This window comes from Anomaloglossus baeobatrachus, chromosome 5, assembly GCF_048569485.1.
Source record: "Anomaloglossus baeobatrachus isolate aAnoBae1 chromosome 5, aAnoBae1.hap1, whole genome shotgun sequence".
Lineage (NCBI taxonomy): Eukaryota > Metazoa > Chordata > Amphibia > Anura > Aromobatidae > Anomaloglossus > Anomaloglossus baeobatrachus.
This window is the reverse complement of record NC_134357.1, coordinates 58,349,917-58,365,219: the sequence shown is the minus strand read 5'-3', so window position 1 is coordinate 58,365,219 and position 15,303 is coordinate 58,349,917. Positions and strand designations below refer to the sequence as shown.

Below are 15,303 nucleotides of genomic sequence, written 5' to 3'. Positions count from 1 at the left end.
TCATACCTAACTAATTGCGCAATTTTATTCCTTTGGAACATACAACGAACGTACAATTAGTTCTCTAAAGTACAAGTAGTCCTGACGGTCTGCTCATGATGTAATCTAGTAATGTCAGATTGGGTCACTCTCCAATATAAATAGTGGGACAAGTTAACAATTGCAAAACTTTATTCTGCTGTAGAGCAGAGGTTAGCAACACTTTGTACAGCAAGCCACATTTTAAAAAAACAGCAACACACAATAGTTGACCCATTAACTTATTATATCTTTAATGTGAGCGATGGAACAATGGATTAAGGGCACATGTCTGAATATAACAGAGATCAAGTAACCATATGTCCAGATACTGTATCCATAAACTTCCATATGACTACTTCATTATATGTTATACAATAATAAATCCTCCGGTTATACATAGAGGGGATCGGCTGCAAAAGTCAAAACACCAAGAGATCAACTGCAAGAAACTAGTTAGAAATAGGGATGATCGAAAACCTCAAATATTCGGCAAAGCCCATATTCGCCGAATAGGTCGCCGCTATTCGACTATTTGCGAATATTCGATGCGCAATGTAAGTCTATGGGAAACCCAAATAGTTGCCGAATAGCAACTATTCGGGCTTCCCATAGACTTACATTGCGCATCGAATATTCGCATAGCGGTGACCTATTAGTCGGATATTCGCGAAGCCGAATATTGCCGAATAGTTGTGAAATTCGATCATCCCTAGTTAGAAAGCATCATAACCAGGGTAGCAGAGGAGGGCGAACCAGCGAGTAGGACTATTTCTTAATTTTATAACATGCTTAGCTGTTCTCATGTTGTTTTCTACTATCATTTTTACATCTGGACAACCCCTTTAAATTTCTCTTTTCCTGACTTGGGAGTTCTTCTGGTTACGGTATATCATGTATGATTGTCCTTAGTTTGTATATTGCACACATAATGACAGATCAGTCCTTGAAATTTATAGCTTGCATTGCTTCAAGGTAGGAAACCATTTTATTCAATATATTAAAAGGCACTAGATATTCAGATTGCACAGGTATCGGTGACTTTAGTCAAGGCCGTAATCACACGCATCTACGTAGTCCTGAAAATACAGTTTTCCAAAGCCGACAAGAATTTCTGGATCAGTGAAGGTCTTTTTAACAGCTGGGTCCTGCAGCATCCGCTTGTACCAGGCATTAACACGGGGGGTCTTCTCCAAGAACCTAGAAAACAAAAAAAAGGGAAATTAGGACCAAGTTCCTGATGTACAACCTGTACTAGCATAATTTTAAATACTGTAACTGACTTTCACATACGGACTTGGGGGGAGTCTGGCGAATGGCAAGACACACAACAAACAAGGGGTTCACCACAACAAACAAGGGGTACACCAGGGAAACTTTAACACCGGTGGGCTCTGGCACTGTAGAGGGGGATGATGGGATACGTCCTGTACTCACCATCACCCTGCATTCCTAGGAAGCCCTATACCGGTTCCGCACCTGTCACTGGGCAGGATAACTAGATGATCCCTAGTCGTAGCTACTAATAAGTCTGCAATCTGAAACGCATCAGTTGAGATACTACTTTGTCTGTATTGTGCTTATGGATGGCTAAGCATAGTCTAGATTTTAACATTTGGTGTTGGATATTTCCTTTTGCCCACTATCCTAGGAGCATCTACTAACACAGTAGAATTCTATATGCAGTGACAGTAGGTTCCTTGGAGATGCCTAATTAGTAAAGCCTAATCAACCTTCCTCCAAATATGAGTGACGGTGTCCTCACCAACAGAAAACAGAGACCTTAAAATTACATTAACTTGATTGCTTATATAGCGCCAACATATTTTGCAGTACTTCACATTAAATCTTGAGAGATTACATATTCCTTATCTGTATGGTTCATGGATGGTGGGAAATTGAGAAAAAGTAATAGATTACGGATCACAAAAAATACATATAGTGTTTTACTTACTCCACAACATCAAAAAAAATGAACCGTTCAAACCAAGGCCAGATCATGTAATCGATCATAGACACGGCTTCCCCACCAAAGTAAGGGCTGTTCCTCTTGGTCAGGGCCTGTAAATAAAGCAGAGATGAAATACAAAAAACAATCTCAACCTTAACAGTCAGGACGCATAAATAGGTGAAGGGAGGAGTCCACATAAATGATGGATCCTGTTTGTGCCGCAATGCATACTTGAACAACCCCCTTCTCATTCCCCATGTTCTACTTCCTAAAAAAAAAGCTTGTACTCCCCTCCGGTGCCAGCACGGTTTCAGCAGTGATGGAATCCCTTTCCTAGGGCTCATGTGACATTGTCATGACACCCGAGTGGTTTTACACACAGGTAATGAATATGGAGGATGCATGGCAGCATGTTTAGTAATGATAATCTCCTACTGATAAAACAGTAAAAACTAGAGCAAGCAGCCCAGCAAAGTAACACATTGCTAGATTCAGGATCTGTTTCTACATTATGCTGCTATCAGATTAAGGGGCAAAACACCAGTGATCATAATAATCTTCTTTATAAATCGTTGTGTTTTTCTTTTCTTGGTTTCCCTCTCGAGTTGAATACATTGTTATCTTAGCGTGATTCAAAGTTAACACGTTACCAAAAACGTTTTAAATCATATATTGCAAAACTTTTCCTACCTCTTCAAGTTTTTTATATTTCTCAAAAAACTGCGCCTTTACTTCAGTTGTATCTCTTTTTTCCTTATTGGCATACACAATCTTATACACTGCGGTGGTAACCTGAAGAAGTCAAGGACACAAAACCACATTACTTGTCTCATTAGAAATTTCCTAAAACATAAAAGTGTACAAAACCCTTCCTGGAAAAAAAAATTGTAGTAATATAATAGAACTTTAAAATGTTTAAAATTTAATTTAATTTAAAATTTAGAAAATGAACTTTACTACTTCTGTAGGAGGTGGACAAACTGCGTCCACTCCTACCGTGAAGTGCTATTGTATTATAAGTGTATTGTATATAAAAGTGTAATGTATTCAATGTAGGATACAGTAGGGCTGGATTGGTTCGGCATTCGATGCCCCCTAGCGACTGCGGATGTCATATGTTTTATAGCAAGTAATCTATTTGATAATATGTAAGTTTTATAATACTGTAAATAATGTGGAATGTATAATGTAGGATGCTGGCCCCTCATGCTGTGTCACGCAGGAGACATGGTGTAGAAAGTCAGAAGTACTGTAGATAAAGGGTTATAGGTAAGGTAGGATGTTTTAGTGTAGTGTAACTAGGGACCAAGTGTGGAGGAGTGGGGTATCAGGGGTAGTTAGTTGTTTTGGTAGGTTAGAGCGGGAGCAGTTGCAAATAGCCAGTTGGCCAGTTGGTAACCAGGGAAACGGAGACCAGGAGGAAGGTGTGAGCAGAGTAGGATTAGGGAGATAGGAAAGTGAGAAGGGAGTCGAGCGGCAGAAGTCCAAGTGTGTGAACAGGGCCAGACGTGAGGCCTTGTCCAGGACAGGAGGATTCTTCACATGAATCAAGACCTCACCCTGCAAATGGGCTGTAGCGTGTCCCAAGATCAGTGGGACGCCGGGGTATAGAGACCGCTGGCAGGATCCTGAACTGGTTGGGAGCTGTTAAGTCGTCCGAGGGCCCAAGTGAGACACGTCAAAGGTTACGGAGGGAGGAAGCACGTATTGGACTTAGCTGTTGGAGGATTGTTCCTAGGGCGAGTGCTGCCAAGTAGAAACTTCCCCTCCCTGCCCTGGAGAAGAGCAGTGACAGCACAAGTGGCCCTGGGGGTCTAATGTAAGAGAAAAGTGGTGACCTCCAATAAACTTGTTACTGAATTACACGAGGACCCGCAGTGAAGATTGAGGTATCACCGGATATAATTGTAAGTGCCTCACGCCACAACGGGAGCTTTACATGGACAGACATATTGAGGCAAATGACCCTCAGCCAGGATTGGGCTTCTCACTTCACTTCAACTCTATGAATGACCAAAAAGTGACCCTTAGTACAATACAGCCACAAAAGTGACAAACACTCAGGCTGGGTTCTCAGTAGGTTTTGCAGTACATCCATGATTCTTAGAGTTTTCATCTAATTCCCATTTTTCCGAGCTTCAACCGATGCTCCCAAAGGAGTCATGGCTGAAGAGTCATTTTTCAGGGATTAAGACAGAACCCTTCAGTAGAATCATATAGTTTTTTGGAAGATGGCATCCCATTTTTTTTCCTAACCTGCGAGAACATTAAGTGGGTTTTAAATTTCCAAGAAAAATAACAAAAATTTCATACCGCAGAGAAATGTTCCAGGAGAATCTTCTGTTGGGCTTTTTCATAGGGATCAGCCGGAGTCAGCTTATTCTTAGGAAAGACTTCATCCAGGTAATCACAAACTATCGGAGATTCGTAGATGATTTTACCATCGGACATTTCAATAGATGGCACCAATCCCAGAGGACTTTTCTCAAAAAACCAATCCGGCTTGTTCTTTAGGTTTATATTGACAATTTCATGTCTGAAAAGAAAAAGAAATCCGGTCTCATCAGGTGAAAGGTGTTTTTAGGTGCAACAGTCACTTTGTAGACACAAAATAAAAGAGTATACCAAGAACCTAGAGAGGCAGCTTAACCCCTTACAACTGAAATTCTTTATAAGGGGGAAAAAAAATGATATCACTCTTGGCAGAAAGAGAAGTGAATATGAAATTTGGTTAAAGCTCCTGAGCCAAGATCTGTAACAAGACTCCAAGTGTCACCACTAATGGGGCAGATGACCAGTGCCCAAATCTGACGCAACCCTTATAATTACAGCCTACAAGAATACAAGCTACTTTCACTATAAGAACACCATTTACCAATATCTTAAAAACACACATAAAAGGGCCATTCCCTGAAAGAAAAACATGTTTTGGTTAGTCCAAAGAATAGGGAACAACGTGCTGATTTGCTGGAAGGGCGAGGACTGGGACGCCCAATGATCTCAAGGTCGGGGCTGTGATACACCCAGTACAGGGCTCTGCATCCTTGGTCTGAATGGAGCAAACGTGCAGCATGCTCAGCCTCCTCTCATTGTCTATTGAATTAGCCAGGAGCTGCAATCCCAGAGCTCTGGTCCTAAATGAGCAAAAAGTTATTTCCCATCTATAACCTATTTTTAACTATGCAAAAACTTTAGAAACAAAAAAAGGTGAAATGTCAAAAGCTCAAGAAATGGCATAAAATCTGGTGCCTACTTGATTCCTTTGGCGACCAAAACAAGCATTGCTCTTTGGGCAAAAGGGCAGAATCTCATGCTGTAAAGTCGAATTACTCCCTCCGGTACCGGTCCTGGGGCGGCGCTGCCTGCAAAAGTAGATTTTTATTAAGTGTATTGATATCATTAAGGTAGCAGGTACAGATCATACTGTGCAAATGAAATGTAGGCAAGCTGCTGAGAAAGGTCTAGAATACTGACTACTGAAGATCTGACCCAAAGAATTATTCCAAGTGACACACACATGGGATTTGTTTTTCAAAACACCATCAGTTTTGTAAAAATTCCTGAAAATACTCCAAAATTACAAACATTTATAATATTTATAGTCCAATAGCACATAATAAAGCACAATCCCACCTGCTTTAACCCAAGATATAGAGATTGCTAAGAGTTGTAAAAATCTGCTTTAAAAGGGAATCTGTCAGCAGGTTTTTGCTATTTCATCTGAGAGTAGCATGATGTAGGCAAAGAGATTCTGAATCCAACAATGAATCACTTAGATTACTGGTTGTAGCAGCCGTTCTAATACAATCAGTATTTTTACACATAGCCATGTAACAAGATGGGCACATTACTACAAGGGACAAGATGGGCACATTACTACAGGATGGGGACAAAGATAGGCACGTTACTACAGGATGGGAACAAGGTTGGGCACATTACTACAGAGGACAAGTATTGGCACACTACTATAAGAGGACAAGGATGGGCACATTACTACAGGATGGGGACAAGAATAAGCCCATTACTACAGAAGACAAGGATGGGCACATTACAACAGGATGGGTACAAGATCGGCACATTATTACAGAGAACAAGAATGGGCACATTACTACAGGATGAGGACAAGGATGGGCACATTACTACAAAGGACAAGGATGGGCACATTACTACAGGATGGGGACAAGGATGGGGCACATTACTACAGGATGGGGACAAGTATGGGCACATTACTACAGGATGGGGACAAGGAAGGGGCACATTACTACAGGATGGGGACAAGGATAGGCACATTACTACAAGGGGACAAGTATGGGCACATTGCTACAAGGGGACAAGGATGGGCACATTACTACAGGATGGGGACAAGAATAGGCCCATTACTACAGAGGACAAGGATGGGCAATTTCCAACAGGATGGGGACAAGATCGACACATTATTACAGAGAACAAGAATGGGCACATTATTACAGGATGAGGACAAGGATGGGCACATTACTGCAAAAGACAAGGATGGGCACATTACTACAGGATGGGGAGAAGGATAGGCACATTACTACAGAATGGGATTAAGGATGGGCACATTACTACAAGGGGACCAGGATGGGCACATTGCTACAGGATGGGGACAAGATCGGCACATTATTACAGAGAACAAGAATGAGTGCATTTCTACAGGATGAGGACAAGGTTGGGCACATTACTACAGAGGACAAGGAGGGGCACATTACTAGAGAGGACAAGATGGGAACATTATTACAGGAGACAAGATGGGGACATTACTACAGGAGACAAAATGTGCACATTACTATAGGGGTCATGGATGTGCCCATTACTACAGAGGACAAGATGGGCACATTACGATAGGGGACATGGGTGTGCACATTACTACAGGATGGGGACAAGATGGGCATTACTACAGGGGACAAGATGAGCACATTATTACAGGAGACAAGATGGGTACATTACTACAGGAGACTGGATGAACACATTTCTACAGGGACACAGATGGGCGCATTACTACAGGGGCAAAGGATAGGCACATTACTACAGGGGACAAATGAGCAAATTATCATGACTGCTGGAGGGGAGGAGGGAGAGGAAATAATGACTGCTGGGGGGAGAGGAGATAATCATCATCTCCTCTCACCCTCTCCTCCAGCAGTTATTATCAGATAACTTTTTGTTATTAGAGATACAAATATCACAAAATTATGGATTTTTTTAAATGTAACACACCACCCGAGTTATGCTAGTTTTTTTATCGAATTTTGACACTCCAAACTCAAAAAGTTACCCATCACTGATCTATTATGTACACCAGAGAGCATTACCTAAAATCGGCCATTAGATGGCCACACATATTCTATGCAGGAACACATTACATACATAGACACAGTTCAGGCATACTTTATTGTCCACCCTCTTACAAGAGGACAGAACGCAAAGCACAGAAAGGCTGTCGGTCTCCGTGCCCAAACTCAACAGTCTTATGATTGTCTAGAAGGTAGGTAGGAGGTCGTGCATTGTGGCTTGTCGAAAAGGCATTTTCCAACGAACAAATTTCATTTTCAAGATGATTGTAGTCTATAGATCTTGGAATAATAAGTTCCACAATAAGATGTGTTTAAAAATGTTCCTGTGCTGAGATAATGTTATATATGCCTGCTGTGTACTGTGTAATGGCCGTGTCTGACCGTATAGGACATGGTCTGATCATACCATATCTCCTGGGCAGGAGCAGAAGTAAAGACGTATACAGACATTACAGCACAGGATCACAGCTGATTCTTTTTGTGAGGTAAAACATCTCTCTGCCTGTTTTGAAAAAATATTTTACCTCAAAGAAAGAATTATTTGCGATTCCGTACTATAATGTCTGTATACTCTTTTGCGTAGAAGATGTGGTATGATCAGACCATGTCCCTGTACGGTCAGACACGGCCATTACACAGTACATAGCAGGGGCACAAATATAAGATTATCTCAGCACAGGAACTTTTTTTTTAATATATCCAAGATCTATTTATTAAAACTAAACTTTGTTTGTGGGAAAAGAAGCTGGCCTAATGCAGTATTCAGACAAGTGTGTGGAAACTCATCTGATTTTCATCCAGGGAAAAAAAAGTAAAAGCCCACATACAGTTTCCCACGTTAAGAACTGAAAAGTATCCATATACATTATATGCAATGTGGATGGTCCATATCGGATTTGATTTGGTTTTGTGCATCCATTGATTTCATTATGCATGCCTCATCCAAAACATCTAGAATTTGATGGCTATAATAGACCTAACTATTTAGTATAGGGAACCACCCAATTTAATCTATAACAACATCTCATCCAGAGAAAGAAATGGTGCTCAACCCAAAATTAATAAAACTAATTTTTATTTAAGGTATAACAACAATGTTAAAATTATTAAAAAAGCAAGAAGTCCATAAAGATGGCTTCACCACAACATAATTATAGTATAATATACATACATGTAATAATGCTAGTTAATTAACGGGGTCATATGCGACTGGGAAAAAGGGGGGGGGGTAATATAATGGCAGTAAAATAACAGATTTTTAAGGATATAATGCACAGAGGGTAACTTGAATGCCAGTGCTAATCAATGTATATAATTCCAATACAATAAGTACGTCTCAACCAACTAATGTGCATAACCTACATTAATATCCACCCATATATCCCCTCAGTTCAATTGGTAACCATTAGTGATAATACTGACTCGTTAAAGAAGTTATGTAAAGCCTCCCAGGTCCCAACGTATGTCCCCTGATGAAGAGGTGAAACGCGCGTTGGGACTTATGAGGCATTACATCACTACTTTAACGGGTCAGTATTATCACTAATGGTAACAAATTGAACTGAGGGGATATATGGGTGGATATTGATATAGGTTATGCACATTAGTTGGTTACAGATACTTATTGTATTGGAATTATATACATTTATTAGCACTGGCATTTAAGTTACCCTCTATGCACTGTGCATTATACCCTTAAAAATCTGTTATTTTACTGCTATTATATCCACCCCCCCTTTTTTTCCCAGTCGCATATGACCCGGTTAATTAACTGGCATTATTACATGTATGTATATTATACTATAATTATGTTGTGGTGAAGCAATCCTATGGACTTCATGCTTTTATAATAATTTTAACATTGTAGTTATACTCATCCAAAACACGTTTGAGACTTAAATCCATGCTGCAGTTTTATTTTTTTTCTCCCTTCACAGTCGCTCAGATTGTGTAAAAAAAAACAAACCATCATCAGAACAACCGAAACATCCGATGCAAACCCAGATAACATTACTATATCAAAAAGTATCACCCAGTGCACAGTACAAGCTCTGCTACATACAGAGGCGCAGTATCCAATTAGTATATATAACTTTTTCTTGTAGCCATTAAGCGTATATACAGTATATGTCTGTATTATGATGTAAATACAGTATGTTTGTATTAGATTGTATATAGACCTAAATCCCATTTCTCTAATATAAGGGGACACTCGGGTTCTCAGATCGTTCTTTACTTACCTTTGGCCAAACTTCTCTGTGTTCCGGCCATGGCTGCAGACGATCTGTCACTGGAGAGCCCTGTGTAATGAGCACACATATGTTAGTGACTGGGCATACACTGTATAAAAGGTCTGAAAAACTAGGAGGAGGGCTGCACACCACAGCCGCCCAATCTGCTGTCTATGGAGAAACCAGTGCCCTCCCTCCCAGCTAATGATCCACCAAAACCAGGGATTACATAACAGCCCGTCATATTATTACCTGGCTGTATATGACCAGGCAATGACTCTGCAAATGACTGTGCTAATGTAAAGCAGAGCGAAGATTAATGTGCACACAGAATGAGGATTAGGCCTCGGCTATACGTAGGCTTTTTGACTGATTTTAACTATTAACCCCTTCACCCCCATCCTGTTTTCACCTTAATGACCAGGCCAATTTTTTTTAATCCTAACCCGTGTCACTTTATGAGGTTACGGCCTCGGATCCATTTGCATTTAACACGCAAAGAGGGCAATCCGATAAAACATCGGATTGCACTCGCACCAGTGTAAAACTATGGGGCAGCGTCCATCTGCGATTCTTTTCACAAGCCATGTCAGTAAAGGGTGCTTTACACGCTGCGACATGGGGGTGATCGCTGCCGTAGCGAACAATATCGCTACGGAGCATCACACGCACATACCTGCTTAGCGACGTCGCTGGAGACACCGAACAATCCCTCCTTTAAGGGAGAGGTTCGTTCGGCGTCACAGCGGCGTCACTAAGCAGCAGCCCAATAGCAGAAGAGGGGCGGAGATGAGCGGCTGGAACATGCCGCCCACCTTCTTCCTTCCTCATTGCCGGTGGACGCAGGTAAGGAGATGTTCTTCGTTCCTGCGGTGTCACACATAGCGATGTGTGATGCTGCAGGAACGACGAACAACCAGCGGCATGCACCACCAACGATATTATGAAAAGGAGCGACGTGTCAACGATCAATGATCAATGATTTTTGACGTTTTTCGCTCCTAGCTGTCACACGCTGCGATGTCGCTAACAACGCCGGATGTGCGTCACAAACACCATGACCCCGACGATATATTGTTAGCGATGTCGCAGCGTGTAAAGCACCCTTAACACCCTCTGCCTCATTATAGTGAATTTTCCATTGGAAATTTTGTCTGAATCAAGTTTTTCAGAGATTTACATGTAATCCCCAGAGTAATCGCTCAACGTAGAGCGCAGGATAAATGTGAGCTGTGCCTGACTGCAATCTTTGGGAGGCAGAATAAACAAATCAACACGTGTATAAGGACAGGCTCAGGATTAACAATCTCATTTACTATCTGAGACTATGCACATTTTAACGTTGCTTTTTTCCTTTGGGCATTTAAGGGTTAATACCTTCCCTGATGCACAGCAGACTTTCTCAGCTGTCATCAGTTAAGCACTTCCATGCTGTATTTATCCCTCTGCTTCCTGGAGAGGTTGCTGGTTATTCTATTCAGTTAGGAGCTAGCCAGAGAGCAGAGGGCCAGGACAGGAGACAGGGCCAGGTTGGAGGCTTAACCCTGACTACCTTTAAGTCTTATGTCCGCCGAGGAGTCCCTGTATTAACCATATCTCCCCATTACATAATAACTAGCTTATACCTTTACCCAACCTTTTTCCCTTTTTGTGAGAGTCAGTATGGCTGCAGGGTGGGCCTATCTTGCCAAGAAATTCACAGAAGAGGTGAGGTATCTGCGTTCGTAGATGGTGCAGCAGCTGCAACAGGTTGTTGGCCTTTTGGTTGTGGCCCAATATCCACCAGAACCTAAGGTGGCCATCCCTGACAAGTTTTCGGGGGAAGGGGGTATAGGTTCCAGGTATTTGAGTGAGCCTGTCGTCTGTATTTTAGGCTCTGTCCCCATTCTTTGGGGACTGAGGCCCAGTGCTTGGGGGGGGGGTCATCACTTCTTTGTTGTAGGGCGATCCTCAATCTTGGGCCTTCTCTCTACCAGCCGATTTGGAGGCTATGCGGTTAGTAGATGATTTCTTCGCTGCATTAACAATGGTCTACGGTGAGTCTGATGGCGTCTCCATGCCAGAGTCCCAGCTCCGCAAGATCCAGCAAAGGATGTGCCCAGTGGAGGTGTACTGCTCAGATTCCAGAGGTGGGCCACGGACACCATATGGAACGACCCAGCTCTCCGGAGTCAGTTCATCCAGGGGTTTTCTGTTTGGCTGAGGAACTCTTTGCTGCATTACTCTGCACCTACGTCGCTGGAGGCCACCATGTCCCTTGCCATCAGGGTGGATAGACGCCTCAGGGAGAGATGCACCAAGACCAGGGTTCCTTTAGCCATGCCGGAGGTGGAGGTCCCACAGGTAGAGGAAGATGAGCCCATGCAGGTGGGGGTGCTCTCCTCTAGCGGCCAGTAAGTTTTGGTCCGCCGTGGCACGAGAAACTGTTTTTATTGTGGACGTGAGGGTCATTTTATTGGTGCGTGTCCATCTCGTTCCAAACAGGGTTCCCCTCCAAAGGAGCCTCGCTGTTCTGGTCGCTTTGAGTTTGGGCCACCAGGGCTTTATGGTTGCCGCTTTATTTCCCTCAGTGCCGACCACACCACTTGCAGCACATGGGAGGAATGCCCATCTCTCTCTTCAGCCTCAGTCTGAATGCTCGGACCGCAAGCCTGGTTTTGGATGCCTAGTTCCTACAGAAAACCACTCACAGCAGACCTTCTTTGTAGAAGTGGTCCTGAAGTTGCCATCTCCGCTGTTCATAATGTCCTTACTTCCCTGGGCCCTGGGGTTGAAATCGGAGATGGACAGGACTATTTCTCCCATTCCCCAGCCTAATCGTAAGTCGTGGTATTCCCCCTGGAAAGGTGGTAGTAAGGGGACGGCTGCAATATCTGGGTGTATGAATAAACTTAAGCCTTTGGTGTTTTCCCCAGAGAGGTGGTCAGAAGGGGGCGACTGCAGTATCTGGGTGCATGTATGGATGTCCAGAATAGCACGTATGTAAGCATGAGGATAAAAAACCGTGCAGGAAACGACTTTGCATGGGTGCCCACTAATCAAATCAAGTGGAGGGGTGCATCTGAGAGTCTTAGTATGGGCTATTTTGATCCTTATCCAGTTGCGGATTTTAATGATGCTACGGCCGTGCATCTGGATTCTCAAGACTCACCCGCAGGTCAGCACACGGGAGGTGTAATTCCAATTGATCCTAGATAGTGGTTCACATTGTCCCTTTAAAGGTGGTTGTTAGTGCATGTTCTTGAGAGTCCTCAGGTCTCTCCTTAAGGGGAGGGTACTGTAACGTGTATAAGGACAGGCTCAGGATTAGCGTTTTCATTTACCATCTGAGACCATGCACATTTAAACATTGCTTTAACAATTAATCCTTTCTCTGGTGCAGCAGCAGACTTTCTCAGCTGTCGTCAGTTGAGCACTTCCACCCTGTATTTAATCCTTCTGCTTCCTGGAGAGGTGGCTGGTTAATCTATTCAGTTAGGAGCTAGCCAGCGAGCAGAAAGGACATGTACTTACTACTTCTGTTGTCTGCTGTGATTGTTTTTGGTAATTGTTGTAAGTTGTTTATGTTCAGTGAAACAAAGAATGATCCTGCACTACCAGGGTTTACCTTTCATATTTGGGTGGCCAGAGAAACGCTGCTCCAGATCTGAAAATCAAACATGCTCGGAGGGGCACACTCCAAAAGAGGCAGATATCCAACACGTAATCCACAAAAGAAGAAAAAGTGGCTCCACTCCAAGGTCCATAAAAAGGATTTATTGGTACAAAAATGTGTGCATAAAAAAGGCAGTGACAGAGCTGGGTGCGAGCTCCCCCAGGATTACGGCCGTTTTGCGCGAACCGTGCGCTTCTATGGGTCCATGGTTAGTGCATTAGTCATTTTTGTCTCCCCATTAGAGTCTTTCCGTAGCTGAGTGACCTAGAAGTCATCAAGATGACCTCAGGTCACCATGGCGATGATTGGGCCCTGGTGATGATGTCAAGAGGGGCACAAATTGGAGAGGAGAGCACTTCCTCTCCCAGCTCCCTAAATGCTGTGATCGATATTTATTGTGTCATTTAGTGGGTTAAATAGCCAGAGACAGCATGGGGACCATCTCTGGCTGTGAGAGCCGGGTCTCGGCTGTCACGAGTACCGAGCTCCCGGCAGCTCCTGTGCATGAATGATTGTCAGGACTTTCCAATATGTCCAAAGTCAGGATGTCTCCCAAAAATCAGATGTACTGGTACGTCTAGGGTTGTGATGGGGTTAAGTGGCAGCTGCAGTTCAACCAATTGCATACAGCTCAATGTAATGCTTTGGACTTCAGCTGCAGTTAAAATGTTTAACCGACGACCTTCCAATTTTCCATTTTTTGCGCTTTGGTTTTTTCATCCCTTCTTCCAAGAGCCATAACTGTGCCGCCCAACTGTGCCGCCCCCGTGCCAGCAGCCGAGCTGCTCGGATCCGGGTTCTCAGTGGCTCGAGGGTCTCCGGACCCGGGGGGTCGTGCGGCCACTCAAATGAAGGAGGGTATTTACAAGGGAGGTTATAGAGTTCGTGACGCCACCCGTGGTATATGGTAATTAGGAGTACCACCGCTGCAATTGGGAGTACCCGTGGATGATGGAATGGGGCAGCCAGGTGTTGTGACCTTCCACGGGTAGGGGAAATACCCCGGGGTTTGGTGATTGTGGAGAAGTGCTTTTGGGTGAAAAGGGGTCACTTGCGTACTCACTCAGTCCATTAAGCTGACACCGACTACTGGATAAACCAAAGTTCTGGATACCACTGCCGCTGAGGGAAGCTTAGTTCGGGTCCTGTCCCCAATGGTGCTGCCTGGTGATCCGTGACCTACCTCCTGAACTAAGTTTACTTCTCTGTTGGTCCCGGTAGTATGCAACTTGCCGGGTCCTGCTCCCCACTATGGCTAAGTGTGGGAGGTTGCTCTCAGGGTTCACGCTTGGGATTTTCTGGACCGTTTTGAGTGGAAAGTCCTATCCCCCTCGTTGCGCTAGTACCCCGATTTTGGAGCGGGTGGAGAACGGATCTTGAAGGCTCCGTTCTTGTCGGGTGAATTGTCAGGTTGCCTGAAGCTATTCCCTGACCTAGGGTCCACGTACCCTGTCGTGCCCTGGTCCCAGCCTGGTGATGGTGCAAGGCCACCGGCTGTCCTCCTCGTCAGACCTGTGCCACTTGCCACGATCCCCTGCGACCGGGGGTCCAGCTCCTCTAGGCCCAGACCACCGTCTGCCACCTAGATAGCTTCCAATGAGCCTTGCTCCTGACCTCCTCTCTCTTTCACTTCTCAACCTCCCCTCTCCAACCCCCCAAAGTGGGCGACTCTATTCCACTCAAGCCGTCCACTGGTGTATTTGGTGGGTGTGGTGCAGAGTGTACCTAGGGTTTTGATTAGCTGATGTAGGCAACACCATGTAGTTGGGGACCCATAACCAAGAAAGAGGTGGCTACTGCATGGGAGGGCAGATTGTGCAATACCCTGTGACGACCCAATAGTCCAGGGGCGTCACATAACTATTTCATTTTCCAGACCTCAAACAAGAGTAGTCTGCATAAGTCAGCCATTACCAGGGCGCAGGTGAGAGTCCTCCAAGCCCTTAAAAAGGCCCAAATGAATCCTCCAATTTTAGGGTGCCAGGTTACCTGCAAAGCCAGACGTGGAGCCAACCCAAACGGGGGCAGGAGCATAACATGAAGGGTTCAGTGTAATAAATAATTCAGACCCAAGCAATGAAGCAAAATTGAAAACCTCGATCTGTTTTACTTCGTGCACCTTTTATGGTTTTTCGC

The 15,303-nt window shown here is 44.0% G+C and overlaps 1 protein-coding gene across 2 annotated transcripts in view; it reads right to left on the bottom strand.

Annotated features, from left to right (window-relative positions):
- Positions 1-247: 247 nt before the first annotated feature.
- Positions 248-15,303, bottom strand: part of LOC142310819 (glutathione S-transferase omega-1-like) — a 55,761-nt gene continuing 40,705 nt past the window's right edge. Inside the window, exons 1-6 of one of the 2 annotated variants that reach the window (XM_075348539.1) lie at positions 9,522-9,628; positions 5,223-5,331; positions 4,283-4,505; positions 2,660-2,761; positions 1,973-2,079; positions 248-1,218 (exon numbers count right to left, since the gene is read on the bottom strand). In XM_075348539.1, the coding sequence (XP_075204654.1) occupies positions 1,062-1,218; positions 1,973-2,079; positions 2,660-2,761; positions 4,283-4,505; positions 5,223-5,331; positions 9,522-9,600 (777 nt within the window). In that variant the 5' untranslated portion in view covers positions 9,601-9,628 and the 3' untranslated portion in view covers positions 248-1,061. Of the gene's footprint in view, positions 1,219-1,972; positions 2,080-2,659; positions 2,762-4,282; positions 4,506-5,222; positions 5,332-9,521; positions 9,629-15,303 lie in introns of those variants that run through there. The other variant, XM_075348543.1, reaches the window with a different exon arrangement.